The sequence below is a fragment of the Botryllus schlosseri genome, chromosome 5, assembly GCF_051294905.1.
Source record: "Botryllus schlosseri isolate E-star chromosome 5, Bs_hap1, whole genome shotgun sequence".
In the NCBI taxonomy this organism is placed as follows: domain Eukaryota; kingdom Metazoa; phylum Chordata; class Ascidiacea; order Stolidobranchia; family Styelidae; genus Botryllus; species Botryllus schlosseri.
The window spans coordinates 6,360,130-6,372,476 of NC_137240.1; the positions used below are offsets into that span (position 1 = coordinate 6,360,130).

Genomic DNA, 12,347 nt, shown 5'->3' on the forward strand with positions numbered 1-12,347 from the left:
TGGTAAAGGCCGACTCCAAGGCACACAAAGCTTGTCTGATCTGATGTACACTTTCATCTGCGTGGCCTTCCCTATGCTCATGTTTGGAATCGGTGTCATGTGCATGGAATCGGTGTCCTGTGCTCACACTGTGCTTTATTTTGTAATTATTTTTTATCAAATTACTTTACCTTGGAAAATCATCGCTGCTCATGCTCACCTGATATATCAGGCAAAAAGGCCAGCGATTCCAATCAGGCCTATGCTGAAATCTCTGTGCGTTTTTCCTGATATATCAGGTGAGCTGCGATGATTCTCCAAGTTGAAGTAAAGTAATTTGATGAAAATTAATTGAAAAAATGGAACGTAGTGTAAGCACAGGACACCTATTCCGTACAGGTGTGCCTTGGGAAGTCGACCTTTATCAAAATACGTCATGCAGCAGGCCAGCAGTCAGCACAAGCTTTTTCTATACTCTATACAAAAAGAGTTCGTGCACCATCTTGAAATAATACATTGCAGGCTTTCCTATTTCAGATCTCATTTCAGGCTGGTGATGGTGACATCATATTTTGTGATATGATTGTTGATTTGTTGATACACAATGTTCTAGTTGCTGACGATTACGGCCCTGTGGATATACGCAGATCACGCAGGTCTCACTCTGCATCTTGTCTTGGTATCTCAGGCATCATGTCTGGAGTGTATTTGGGGTGTGTTCAAGTTTGTCTAATAATCGGGTATCACGCAGGTGTCACGCAGGTAATATGTTTAGGCGTGTCTGCGGTGTGTTCACGAGGTATCATGTCTTGAGTTTACTTGTCGCCGATTTTTACCGGTGGGGGTTGCTTCCAACATTTGGAACGCAGATCCCGATCGGCGAAAGTTGATCTGTGATCCTTGATGAAGGAGCGAAAAGGAAGCGAATGTGAAGAACGAGATTTCGTATCTCAATTCCCAAATACATCAAGTTGAACGCTTGTCCATTAATTGAAGAAATAACACCTCAATGTCGTAATTATTCAATTCATGGCTACTTTGGACGTGCGTCACGAAGATGCGAATTTTCGGACAGATAATGTTGAGTTTACGCAGCTGTTCTCAAATTAGTTGACATCAATATTGATGTAGTGGAATAATTGGCTACTATATAATTTATTTGCTGTTCACCAATATAATTGTTGGGCGAGATAGCGCAGTGGTATAACTGCGGATTCAATACCAATGGATGCGGGTTCGAGTCCGTCCAAGGTCGACTTCAGAATTCCGATACCTAAGCGCCAGACTGGAATCGGTGGTTGTTTTCGACAACATGTTGTGCGTGACAAACGAATTTCTCGCGTGATTGGAGAATTTCATCCGCGTGACGGAAATAATTTTCACTCCGGTTCAATACTGAATTACTTATTAAACGACACAATGAGCTAAAATAAACCTGGTATATGCCGGATTAGGGTTACGCCGTATATTCGCTGTTGCGCAAATGCCACGCTTATACTTGCGTTCATTGTAAAGCGCAAGCGCCTTATTATGGATTTGGACTCTAGTATCGCTTTGTGACGTCAGCATAATTCATTAATCGGCGTGATCAGATATAAATGCTCGCGTGACGTTGTGCGTGCCGTTGCCACCGATTCCACACTGGCCTAAGCGTTGGAGGTTCACCTGCAGCGCGATACCTGATTACTTAACAAACTTGAACACACCCCGAAAACACTCCAGACTTGATACCTGAGCACCAGAACAACGTGGGAGACTGAGAGAGTGATACATCCGTGAACTGCGTATATCCACGGACCCCTGACGAGTGTCAGCCGAAAATATTCGGGCTCATCTCAATATGAATATACTATCCGATTTTCAACAGCTTCTTTGAGGTACAGAACTTCAATATGAATATACTATTCAATTATCCAATTTTCATATGGACAAGGAGCACACAATGTGCAATACGATAAGACGCAATGCAATGTAATGAACAGATAGGGAGATGCCGAAACGACCAGTTAGGGTATATCTGTCTCTTGAACTGGCATCCACCTCATCAGCCTATTGCCCGATGTCACTGTTCCTTCTTCAATGTTAGTCTCTAGTGCGCATCATTGTACGATGTACATGTTGCCTACATATAGCTTCATGATTCACTTTGTACTTCTATCCTGGATTTCTAAACTTGTGTTGTTTTCTTCAGTCTGAGTCTGCTTGATTGACGAATAACGCTTTGCCTTAAATCCCAATTGGTAACATTGCAAGAACTATAATCAATACATCATGCCCCAAGCGTCTGTGGAAGAGAGGCTGAAAAGCGTCGCGCAAGACGCCCCTGCCGAGGAGAAGCAACCGCCCAAACCTCCCGTCGATCGGGAGAAGACCTGTCCCCTGCTGTTGCGTGTTTTCACATCGAATAACCGACACAATCAGTTGAGCGACTATGCCCGAGGCGGTGTGCCGAACAACGAATTGCAAATCTACACATGGATGGACGCGACACTCCGCGAGCTAACTAGTCTCGTGAAAGAAGTTAACCCAGACGCGAGAAGAAAAGGAACTAAATTTGAATTCGCCACTGTTTACATGGACAGAAGCGGCAGACATCGTTTCAAGGATATCGGACGTACCATGGCTGGATGCAAAGGACCGGATGACCAAGTCACGTTGAGGGATCAAAAGTTTGAGATCGGAGATTTCATGGACATTGCCATATCCATGCCGCGGGATGCGGGTCGCCGAGATTCATGGAGATAAGTCTCCTGTTTTGCTAAAATTTATAACCGTATGGTTGACATCTACTGATGTACTTGGGTTTGCAACTTGCATTAACGCTTTGCTAGGAAATGTGGTTGTATCAATTTCTTGTCTACATCGACGGCATATGGAAAAATCGTCAGTTGTTCTTGTGATGCTGCTGTGAGATGTGTATATCTTGAACGTGATTATCTGTCGATTGTTTTGGTTGCCATTTCTCCAGGATATATACATTGAATCTTTTGAAAAAAGTTTTTGCGATGATCAAAATATTTTCGAAGGGCTTCTTCGATATGCTATCGAATAGTGTATTCATATTGAAATGAATCCAAATATTTTCGACTGACACATCAGCAAGTACTAGAGAATTGGAAAGAAGATTGTATAGTCTATCAACAATCGCATTGATCATCGTCAGCCGAAAATATTCGAGTCTCTTTCAAGATGAATATACAATTAATTGCAAAATATTTTCATTCGCGTATGCCTTGGAATTTTTGTGGAATGCCTCTCTCAATTTTTGATTACGGTTTTTTATCGTGTAAGTATTGAATAAGTACTGCTTGTGGGCTCTACTTTCAAATTTTTGCTAAGATTTAATCGTCGCATCAGCTCATGGTATGATAACATCGATTTCAATCATCATTTCTACCACATCGCAGACGGTTTCGTTAACTCAATGCTTCTTACGCTTTTTACAGTTACATTTCGGTAATACCGGTATGGCCAAAAAACGTACTCCAAAACAAAGAAACCAGGATAATATCACAAAAAAAGCCGGTAGAAACTCATCAAAAGGCAAGAAACAAAACCTGTCCAGCGAAAATGAAGACAAACATGAATCCGACGTCATAAATATAAAACGCGACGTTCTTCAGGATATGGATCCGTTGACCTCCCCTCCGAAAGGGCTCAGTAATTTGGGAAACACCTGTTTCTTCAATTCAGTGATGCAGAATTTATGCCGCACGTCCGGATTGCTGCACGTACTCACCAAATCAGCAAAGATGACCAGCATCACTTTCCAGGACGAAAATATCGAACCGATTACATTTCAGCTTCCGTCGCTGCCCAAACTGTCGGCTAGCTTGATGAACTTTTTAATCACGATGGCCGAGAACACTTCGAGTAGTTCGAACAGAAGCAGAACGCGTGTCGAGTCTCCTAAGTTGTTGTTCAATCAAATCTGTACCGTCGCGCCGCGGTTCAGAACCTACCAGCAACAAGACAGCCAAGAACTATTCCAGTGTTTGCTAGACGGGATGAAATCGGAAGAGATTCGCAGGCGCAAGCAAGCTATACTATCTAAATTTGGACTTCTAGGCAAAAAAGCAGATGCTGTTGATGAAGATTTGAAAGAAAAAGTGAAAACCTACGGGCGAATCGCTTGTAAAACGCCGACGGTGGTTGACGTTTTATTTCGCGGCGTGACAGTAAGTTCAGTTCTGTGCGACGAGTGTGGACGAATAACGCAAGTTCATGAGGATTTTTTGGACATTCCTCTTCCCATCGCCGAGACGCATTCGCTGCATCACTCTAACGCGCAGTCTTCGAAGAAATCATCGAAAAACAAATCAAATAAGAAGGATAATAACTCGATCAAGGGAGAAGACACGGGTAGCGACGGCGCGTCTACAGATTCCGAGATACAAGTGACTAGTTTCAAATCTACGTCCGCGAGTAAGCATGCTAAGAAGAAAGTGAGGAACCAGGAAAGAAAGAACAAGAATAAACGAAAAAAGCAACGTAGTGTTTCCGAGGAACCGGCTAATGACAATCTTCAAAAGCCAGATGACCAGCCACCGATTCAGAATGGTGGCGGTGATATGGCGTGTTCGGAACATACAGGTAGTGCGATTCGTACCAATCAAACAGGTAGTGCGATTCGTACCAATCAAGAGACTCGTTTCAAAAACGGTGACGTAAACACGGAACATACGACAGATTCTCATGGCAAGGACTTGTGTCGTGGTATTGAGAATTTATCGATTGTATCAAACGATACCGTGGAAGAGTCAGAAAGTGAGATTGAAACCGCTGTCAAGGAAATAATCTCTCACATGTTGCAGAGTGTTGAATGTAACAATGACAAAGAAGGCAATCTCGACAAAGAATCGACAGAACAACATGACAAAATCGAGACGGAGCTTTTGCTGGGCGGAAAACCGATTCAATCCGATGTTACTAATCCTGATAGTTCAAGGAATGACACTGAAAATAAGGTTCAAAATGGAAACGACACATCCCCGTCTAGTGGGAATGACGAGAAATCGGACAGCGACACCAATTCTGCTACGAAACCGACGTTGTTTGAAACCCCCGTCAAGCGGCCGGAAGTCAGATTCACGGGATTTTGTAAGAAACTGCCGAGCTCCTTATCGGGAAGATATGAACCGGATAAAAGCGAGTGTTCTATTTTAACGTGCCTTCACAAATTCACGATGGCAGAAATGTTGACTGGGAGTAACAAGTTTGGATGCGAAGAATGTACCAAACGGCAAGGTGGTTCGAAATCCAAAACCGTCTATTGCAACGCGAGCAAGCAAATGCTCATCGAGACTCCTCCGCTGATAATGACCTTACAGTTGAAGCGGTTCCAGCAATCTGGATCTAACTTGAGAAAATTGAGCAAACGTGTTGTGATACCGGAAAACCTGGACTTGTCTCCATTCTGCTCTAACGAAGCGAGGAACTTTGCAGACGATAGCGGTGAAATATGGTACAGGTTGTACGGTATTGTCGAGCACTACGGCAGCATGTCGCGCGGTCATTACACGGCCTACGTTTGCGTTCGGCCTGAGAACAGGTATTTCAGACCTCAGACTGGTAATTCTCAGTCTGGTGAAGATGAAGAGCAATCCAGTGGACAATGGTATCATATCAGCGACACTTCCGTCGCTAAGAGTACTTTGCAAAAAGCCTTGAATTGCAATGCGTATTTAATATTCTACGAGCGTGTGCAACAGTAATTCCTATCAGTAGTTTTGATTGGTGCACTTGGATGAAATAATTTCAGTATTTATCTTTGCTTATTGGTCATGTGTGATTGTTCTTGATTTTCGTAACACGGCGTGGTGTATGCAAAGTGTGCCTTATGATCAACATAACATTTATCTTTCAAATTTGTGTAATTTCGCATCATGGCTTACTTCAAACTGGAAAAAACACAAGTCTTATCAAGGTATACCGTATCCATCAAATTTGATTGATTGTAGTGGAGGGATGTTGTACTACAATCAACAGATAGACCAAGATCGATATGTCAAGTAAATGGTCATTTCTTTGTAGTCAGAGAGGTAGATCAGAGAGGCTTGAGGATATGTAAAGTGGATCAGGCAAAAAATTAATATATATGTCGTCGCAGAAGTAGATTTCATGTTACTGATACTTGTGTAGTTCAGTGTATTGTAGGCTTACGTATTGGCTTACCATATTATTTCGCTACGGTGGGACGTTGGTCTGCGAATCGATATGATACCACCTAAATCAGGATGAGTGGTAATATAAGGTGGGCATTCATGACGTTTTCAACAGGGTAGTAGATTATAGTCTATAGGATTTTCGCTTTATTTTAGCCCCCCAGAGTTTGAGTGAAGGCAGAATGACAAAAAAATTGTAGGCAGATGTGGTTTCCGTAATCAAGGCGAAGTAACAGCATAATATTATACTAAAGTAGTAGTGGTTTTCAACACCTGTCAAAATAACTTCAGGTGGAAGTGAAAAAGAAAGCTTGAAGAGTACTCATCCATGTGGTTAAAAAAAAAATTTCATCAGTTGATCGGTGGCGGCGGTCTTGTGACTAGGGCAAAATGACACAGAAAGAGAGAGGGATTTTATTTCATCGTAAACCAGAACATTAATAACAAACAGATTGAATATGTAAAAATAAACCAAAAAACAAATTGACAATTTCCGAAATATATTCTGTCACCATGATACAAGTTCTATTTCGCCATGACAATTTGACCGAAAATGAAGTGATATAAATTATAAACACATCCCAAAACTACTACTTTACAAAATCCAAAGTAAGCAGTTCGTCAAAAAATAAATTCGGTACAGAAAAACCGTAGACTAGTAATCATCCCAACGGAAACCAGAGTATATTTTATCTCCAATATACAGTATCAGTATATTAATTTTTTCATCTTTTCAGAACACTACAAAACCGCGATACAATGAAAAGATAGGAAGGTCATCATCATCATCATTGGTTTATTAGCAATTTTATCAGTTCAATACACCACAAAAAATGCGATACAATGAAAATACAGGAAGATGTCGAAGCGACAAGGAGTAGTCTATGGAATCTGACACCCACCTTGGCCTAGGCGATGTAAAGAGGAGGCATGCACACTGAATGAAAGTAAAGAAGATAGTATAGAAAAAGAAAGCGACAAGAAATAGGGCGGCAACTTGGAGTAGTCTTAGTCAGACACCCACCTTGGCCTAGGCCAGTGGTTCCCAACCTTTTTCGACTCATCACCCCCTTTTCAAGCTCAACGCCGATCATCGTCCCCCAGATTTTGTGAACCGATTACACAATCTGTAATCATCGGCAGGTTAATTGACTAAAAAAAAGGTCAACTTTTCGGCTCGCTGTCGAATTCTACACTTTTGCGATTGAATTTCCGTTGGTTGACTAAAAAAAAGGTCTTTTCTCCGACTTTACTCCAATTTAACCGTTTTAACGCGTCATCGCCTCTTTGCTATTTTCGCCCCCTTTGTCCATTTTCGCCCCCCTATCGCCCCCTTCGTCATTTTCGCCCCCCTAGGCTGCCAAATCGCCCCCTGGGGGGCGATATCGCCCACGTTGGGAACCACTGGCCTAGGCGAAATAGAGAAGAGCCATGCACACTGAATGAAAATTAAAGCAGAGGATATAAAAGGCAAGCGAGGAAGCGACATAATGAAAGCTGACTAGTATTGATTTAGAAGAAATTGCTTGTATTTCGACTTGAATGCGGACATGCTCGACGACTGCCGGATAGCCGGTGAGATGTCCAATCAGGTTATTAAATTGTTTCGACGCGACACTCCGATGTAAATGAGTGCCGATTTAGCAGGCGTCGAATCCTGTCTGCTCAGCTGAATCTGGTCTTGGACTCGCTAACCTTGCGTATCAATCTTGTATTCAAAACGAATCAAGCAACTCAAATCGAATAATACACAATGAGAACTTCAGATTTGCTTTGAGAATACAAAGATGCTAATACAAGATAGTGGTGATTCGCAATAGTGCTCGCTCGTCCGTTGCTCGATGGTATGGAGACCGGGACAACGGTAACGAGGGGAATTTATACACTAGCGAAAATATAATCAAAGAGTGATCAAACAATCAAAATCGTACAAATCAATTAGTAGAAACACGAAATACAAATAAGGACAGTTGAAGGACGAACTGATTCCTCTAAAAACGTTATCAAATAAAGGATAGAAAAAAAGATGCGCACTCGCAAACATTAATTAATATTTTTATCGTTTCAAAACATCACAACACTGCGATACAATGAAAAGATAGGAAGGTGTCGAAACAACTTGGAGTAGCCTTTAAGATCAGACACCCACCTTAGCCTAGGCGTACTAAATAAGCGGCATGCACATTGCACACTGAATGAAAAGTAATGCAGAGAATATAATACGTAAGCGAAAAAATGAGGTGACATGCGGGGCCGTAACTGCCGCACCCCAAAAAAAAAAAATTTGTGAATTCGCATAAATCATAGAGTAGTTTTTGAAAATTTATGCAACTTTTTCAAATAATTTTCCCGCTAGGCGCGATTTCAATTTGCCCAATATCTTGATTATTGGGTAGGCCTACTCTTCCCCCAAGAAAAAATACGCAAGATTTATAGAAATAGGCATATCAGCGTTGACCATTACGGCGCCACGATGCACCAACAGTCCAACACATGTAAAGTTTTAGGCCATGCAACATGCGACTCCGGGAAGTGTGCCAAAACGATCGGTAGAGTGAAAACCTTGGCCGAATAGAACTGCCCTTATGCTGACCAAAAACTTCGTTATATATACAAATACTTATAGATTAAATGGTCCATAGGCGCCTAAATGAATGGCGCCGACAAGACAAATACCACTCCGCAGGGAAAAATTATATGACAGTGAAGAAATACCAATTTGAGACCGTGTGATCTTTTAGTTTAGTACGTTTGGGCCAGAGGTGGTCAGTAACGAAGTACTTCTACTTTTTCAAAGTACTCAAGTAGTTTTCCTCTACTTCTGGTACTTACTCAAGTAGATCTGATTTTCGCTACTTCTACTTCTACTTCGCAATATTTTGTGATGTACTTACTTACTTTTCGCTATTTTGAGTTTGTCAAGTAGAAGTAGTTTAATCTCCCAATAAGAGGGATAGCCTGAGAAATTTCGGGGCTCTTTCACGGAGTAAGGGAGACCGGGGACAAATGTAACTAGAGGCAAATGTAACAATCGACCTCGCCGCTGGTAGGATGGAGATATCGCCTTGATATTTTGAGTGCGCATGCGGTAGTTATCTATCCTAACATACCTGGAGTTACGTTGAGGTACGACGCAAAACCTCGGTATAATTCAGGGTTGTAATGACTCGAGTCATGACTCGACTCGAATCAGACTCGAGTCACGATTTTTTGATGACTCGACTTGACGCGAGTCATTTTCTCAAAATACGGAAATGATGACTCGACTGGAGTCAATTTGTGTATTGACTCGACTTGGACTCGAGTCTTTGCGCATGACTCGAACCAAGTCATATGACTCAAGATTCAGCCGGCCAAGACCGACATTTCATTGTAATTTCGAAGAATAGTAAAGTAACCACAGTATTGGGATTACGTGTATTGGTACTGGTACGTGAAAATGCGACCAGAAACTGTTAAAAGTGAGGAAAATTAGTATATTATAAATGCGAACCATTCGATATCACCAAACAGAGTTATAAGAGTGGCTTTAACAATTAAGACTTTAACTGGAAACTGAGCAGTTAACACAATGATTAAGACTCGGACTCGACGAGTCATAATACCATGGCTCGGACTCGACCCTCTGATCGCTGACTTGGAATCGGACTTGACTCGGTGGTGATTTGAAAATGACTCGACTTGACTCGAGTCAAAACTATAAAAGTTATATTGACTTGTGACTCGAAGCCTTATGACTTATTGGTTACAACCAGTGGTGACTTTTGGGGTGGGCGAGGTGGGCGGTCGCCCGCCCCCCCTGGTCGAAGCCCCCCCCCCTATTCGGATTTTGCGCTTTTTTCAAGGAGAATGACGAATACACATGGAAATCCGTGCACCAAGCAAGAATATGATTCCGCACAGATGTGTCAATTATCGGATAGATACTTATAGGGCCCCCCCGATAAGTCTCGCCCAGCCCCCCCCCCCCCCCCCCCGTTCGTAGGGCCACCACTGGTTCCAACCCTGCTGTTACTTTTGCCCCGTTAAAATGTCTTTTCAATGCTGAATATCTTTGTTCATATTTTGGTATACCCATTTATCTACTGAAGATCACTCTTGCAACAGTCATAAGTTCAATACCAGAACAGATACTACATTGCCATACCAATTCTAACATGATCATTTGTCGCAAAGACCATAGAGGCCTAAGAGTAGTGATGTGAATCTTAAGGTTCGGTCATTTCCGTGATTCTACTACCCTTTCTCATTTTGATCGACTTCGGTATGTCGACATTCACTTAAGAACTTGCCCATGACTGAATCCTCATCATCCCCTGACTTTGAGCATGGCCCACTTACATTTTGTCATTTGGTGTGAGCAATTTATTTTAATTTTGTACAGAACCGAAGAATGCCATAAGCTTTGACGCCACACAATGGTCTGTCCTCGTTTTTCTACACTAGCATCGGCCCATTCAACCAAGATATTTTGGCCAGGTCGGCTTCGCACATTTGCAGGTGACCAAATGCCCAACTCATTGTGCACGCTGAACAACAGCACCTTGGTAGAAGAGGCCGAATATGTGTAGGGAGATGATGGAATGAATGTGCTTCTCGTACACTTTGAGCTCATGAAGGAGGCACAAATGGTGATACTGTATTCAGATGCCAAAATGCGACGGGGCGTAGCGTGGAAGCGTTTAAACTAATCCTTCTTTGGTTTAATGCAATCTTACAATTAGTGCTCCCGTTTTCGTTGTTCAATTCGTTTGTTTTTATTATAAATAACACTGTTATAATTGCCTCGCATGGGTGGTACAATCGCCCCTGGGTACGGATCGATTGTAACATTTGAGCGGCGATTTTCGCGACCCAAAATTTCCATGATTGATTGTTGATTGAGTTCCATTTTAGTTTCTATACTAACTATTGAGTTGTTGGCTTCTTTATATAAAACTTTGAAAACGAAATTTCCATGAGTAAAACACGTAATGTTAGAAAATCCGAAAAGTGTTACAATTGTCCCCGGTCTCTCCTACCAACATTTAATTTTCATAAAATTCGAATAAATCCCAGAACTTTCGTTGCGCTTCGCGCACATTAGTTATGGAATGACAAACATGTTTTCACGAAAGTATCGGTGAATATAATTTAGGAAGCGGGTTGCGTGGTTCCTTTCCCATCGCATTGTCGCCCATATGACATAGTTCATCACAGTACATATCAGTGTTGGGATCAAGTCACTACCTTCGAGTCACGAGTCATTTCGAGTCATTGCACATTTTGACTCGAGTCAAGTCAAGTCAATCGATTTTCGAAGGTGACTCGAGTCAAGTCAAGTCAGTCGATTTTTGGAGGTGACTCGAGTCAAGTCGAGTCAAGTCAAGTCAAGTCAAGTCACGAGTCAAGTCACAATTCAAGTCAAATTGCCTTTTCGAGGTATGAGGGGTGATCACGTCATTGTATTTTGCTAGCTGTCTGAAATACAGATTGAGTGGTCATTGATTTTGAACCGATGAATGAATATAGAGTTGAATATACACGCAAGTAAGGCGCTGTATCGCTCACATACAAGTAGAACTGATAAACTACGTAAGTAATTGCATAGCCTCAGTTTATAGTTACCAGCCAAAATAGAGAAACGAATTGATAAGATGCAATACATTACCATTTTGCATATTGATATGATACAATTTTTTTCTTTAGTGATTTTATTTCAAAGTGCATGATAAAGCATAATAACCAAAAATAAGAAAAGAAGAAATATAGTGCGTGCCTATTTGAATCCTGGATGGCTGAACTTAAGATCTCAAATCTTATACGCCTGCACCATTCTTTTTATATCTAAATGATCCTTGGGTTTATATTCTTTAGGGTGTTATTTGGAGCGTGACGAAATTGAACTCATATTTTCAGTCATATTTATTTCTCAATAATTTTTCATGTTCTGGGTTTGTCCATTTTTAGAAATTTGCCAATCATCGTAATTATGATATTTTCAATATTTATGTTCCCAATTACCTACCGTACATTTTAGTTTATGGTGACCCTGATAATTTTCTCATTTCTAGGATGACGATATCTCCTATTGGGTGGTTTTGATAGGGTGTGGTGTTGGTGGAGCCGCTGTTGGGGTACATGGGATGTGATATTTCCGGGGAGGGGTATGGGGGGTAGCAAAACACACGAAATGGCAGTTTTATTTGCATAAAATCAATTCGA

At 41.6% G+C, this 12,347-nt stretch overlaps 2 protein-coding genes and 1 long non-coding RNA gene across 3 annotated transcripts; 2 read left to right on the top strand and 1 right to left on the bottom strand.

Annotated features, from left to right (window-relative positions):
- Positions 1-896: 896 nt before the first annotated feature.
- LOC145438786 (uncharacterized) lies at positions 897-1,999 on the bottom strand. Its single transcript, XR_013915029.1, has 2 exons — positions 1,910-1,999; positions 897-1,849 (listed from the first exon to the last, which is right to left on the bottom strand). It is a non-coding gene; the product is annotated as an uncharacterized LOC145438786 (long non-coding RNA).
- Positions 2,000-2,093: 94 nt separating this feature from the next.
- On the top strand, positions 2,094-3,424 carry LOC145438785 (histone deacetylase complex subunit SAP18-like). The gene has a single exon (XM_080316134.1). The coding sequence runs from the start codon at positions 2,251-2,253 to the stop codon at positions 2,722-2,724; it is 474 nt and encodes a 157-aa protein (XP_080172260.1). The 5' UTR covers positions 2,094-2,250; the 3' UTR covers positions 2,725-3,424.
- Positions 3,345-5,908, top strand: LOC145438783 (ubiquitin carboxyl-terminal hydrolase 16-like). The gene has a single exon (XM_080316130.1). The coding sequence runs from the start codon at positions 3,345-3,347 to the stop codon at positions 5,691-5,693; it is 2,349 nt and encodes a 782-aa protein (XP_080172256.1). The 3' UTR covers positions 5,694-5,908.
- The last annotated feature ends 6,439 nt before the right edge of the window (positions 5,909-12,347 follow it).

Bases quoted from the DNA above. Each gene is read 5' to 3' on its own strand.
- LOC145438785 (XM_080316134.1), top strand. From the start codon at position 2,251: ATGCCCCAAGCGTCTGTGGAAGAGAGGCTGAAAAGCGTCGCGCAAGAC.
- LOC145438783 (XM_080316130.1), top strand. From the start codon at position 3,345: ATGATAACATCGATTTCAATCATCATTTCTACCACATCGCAGACGGTT.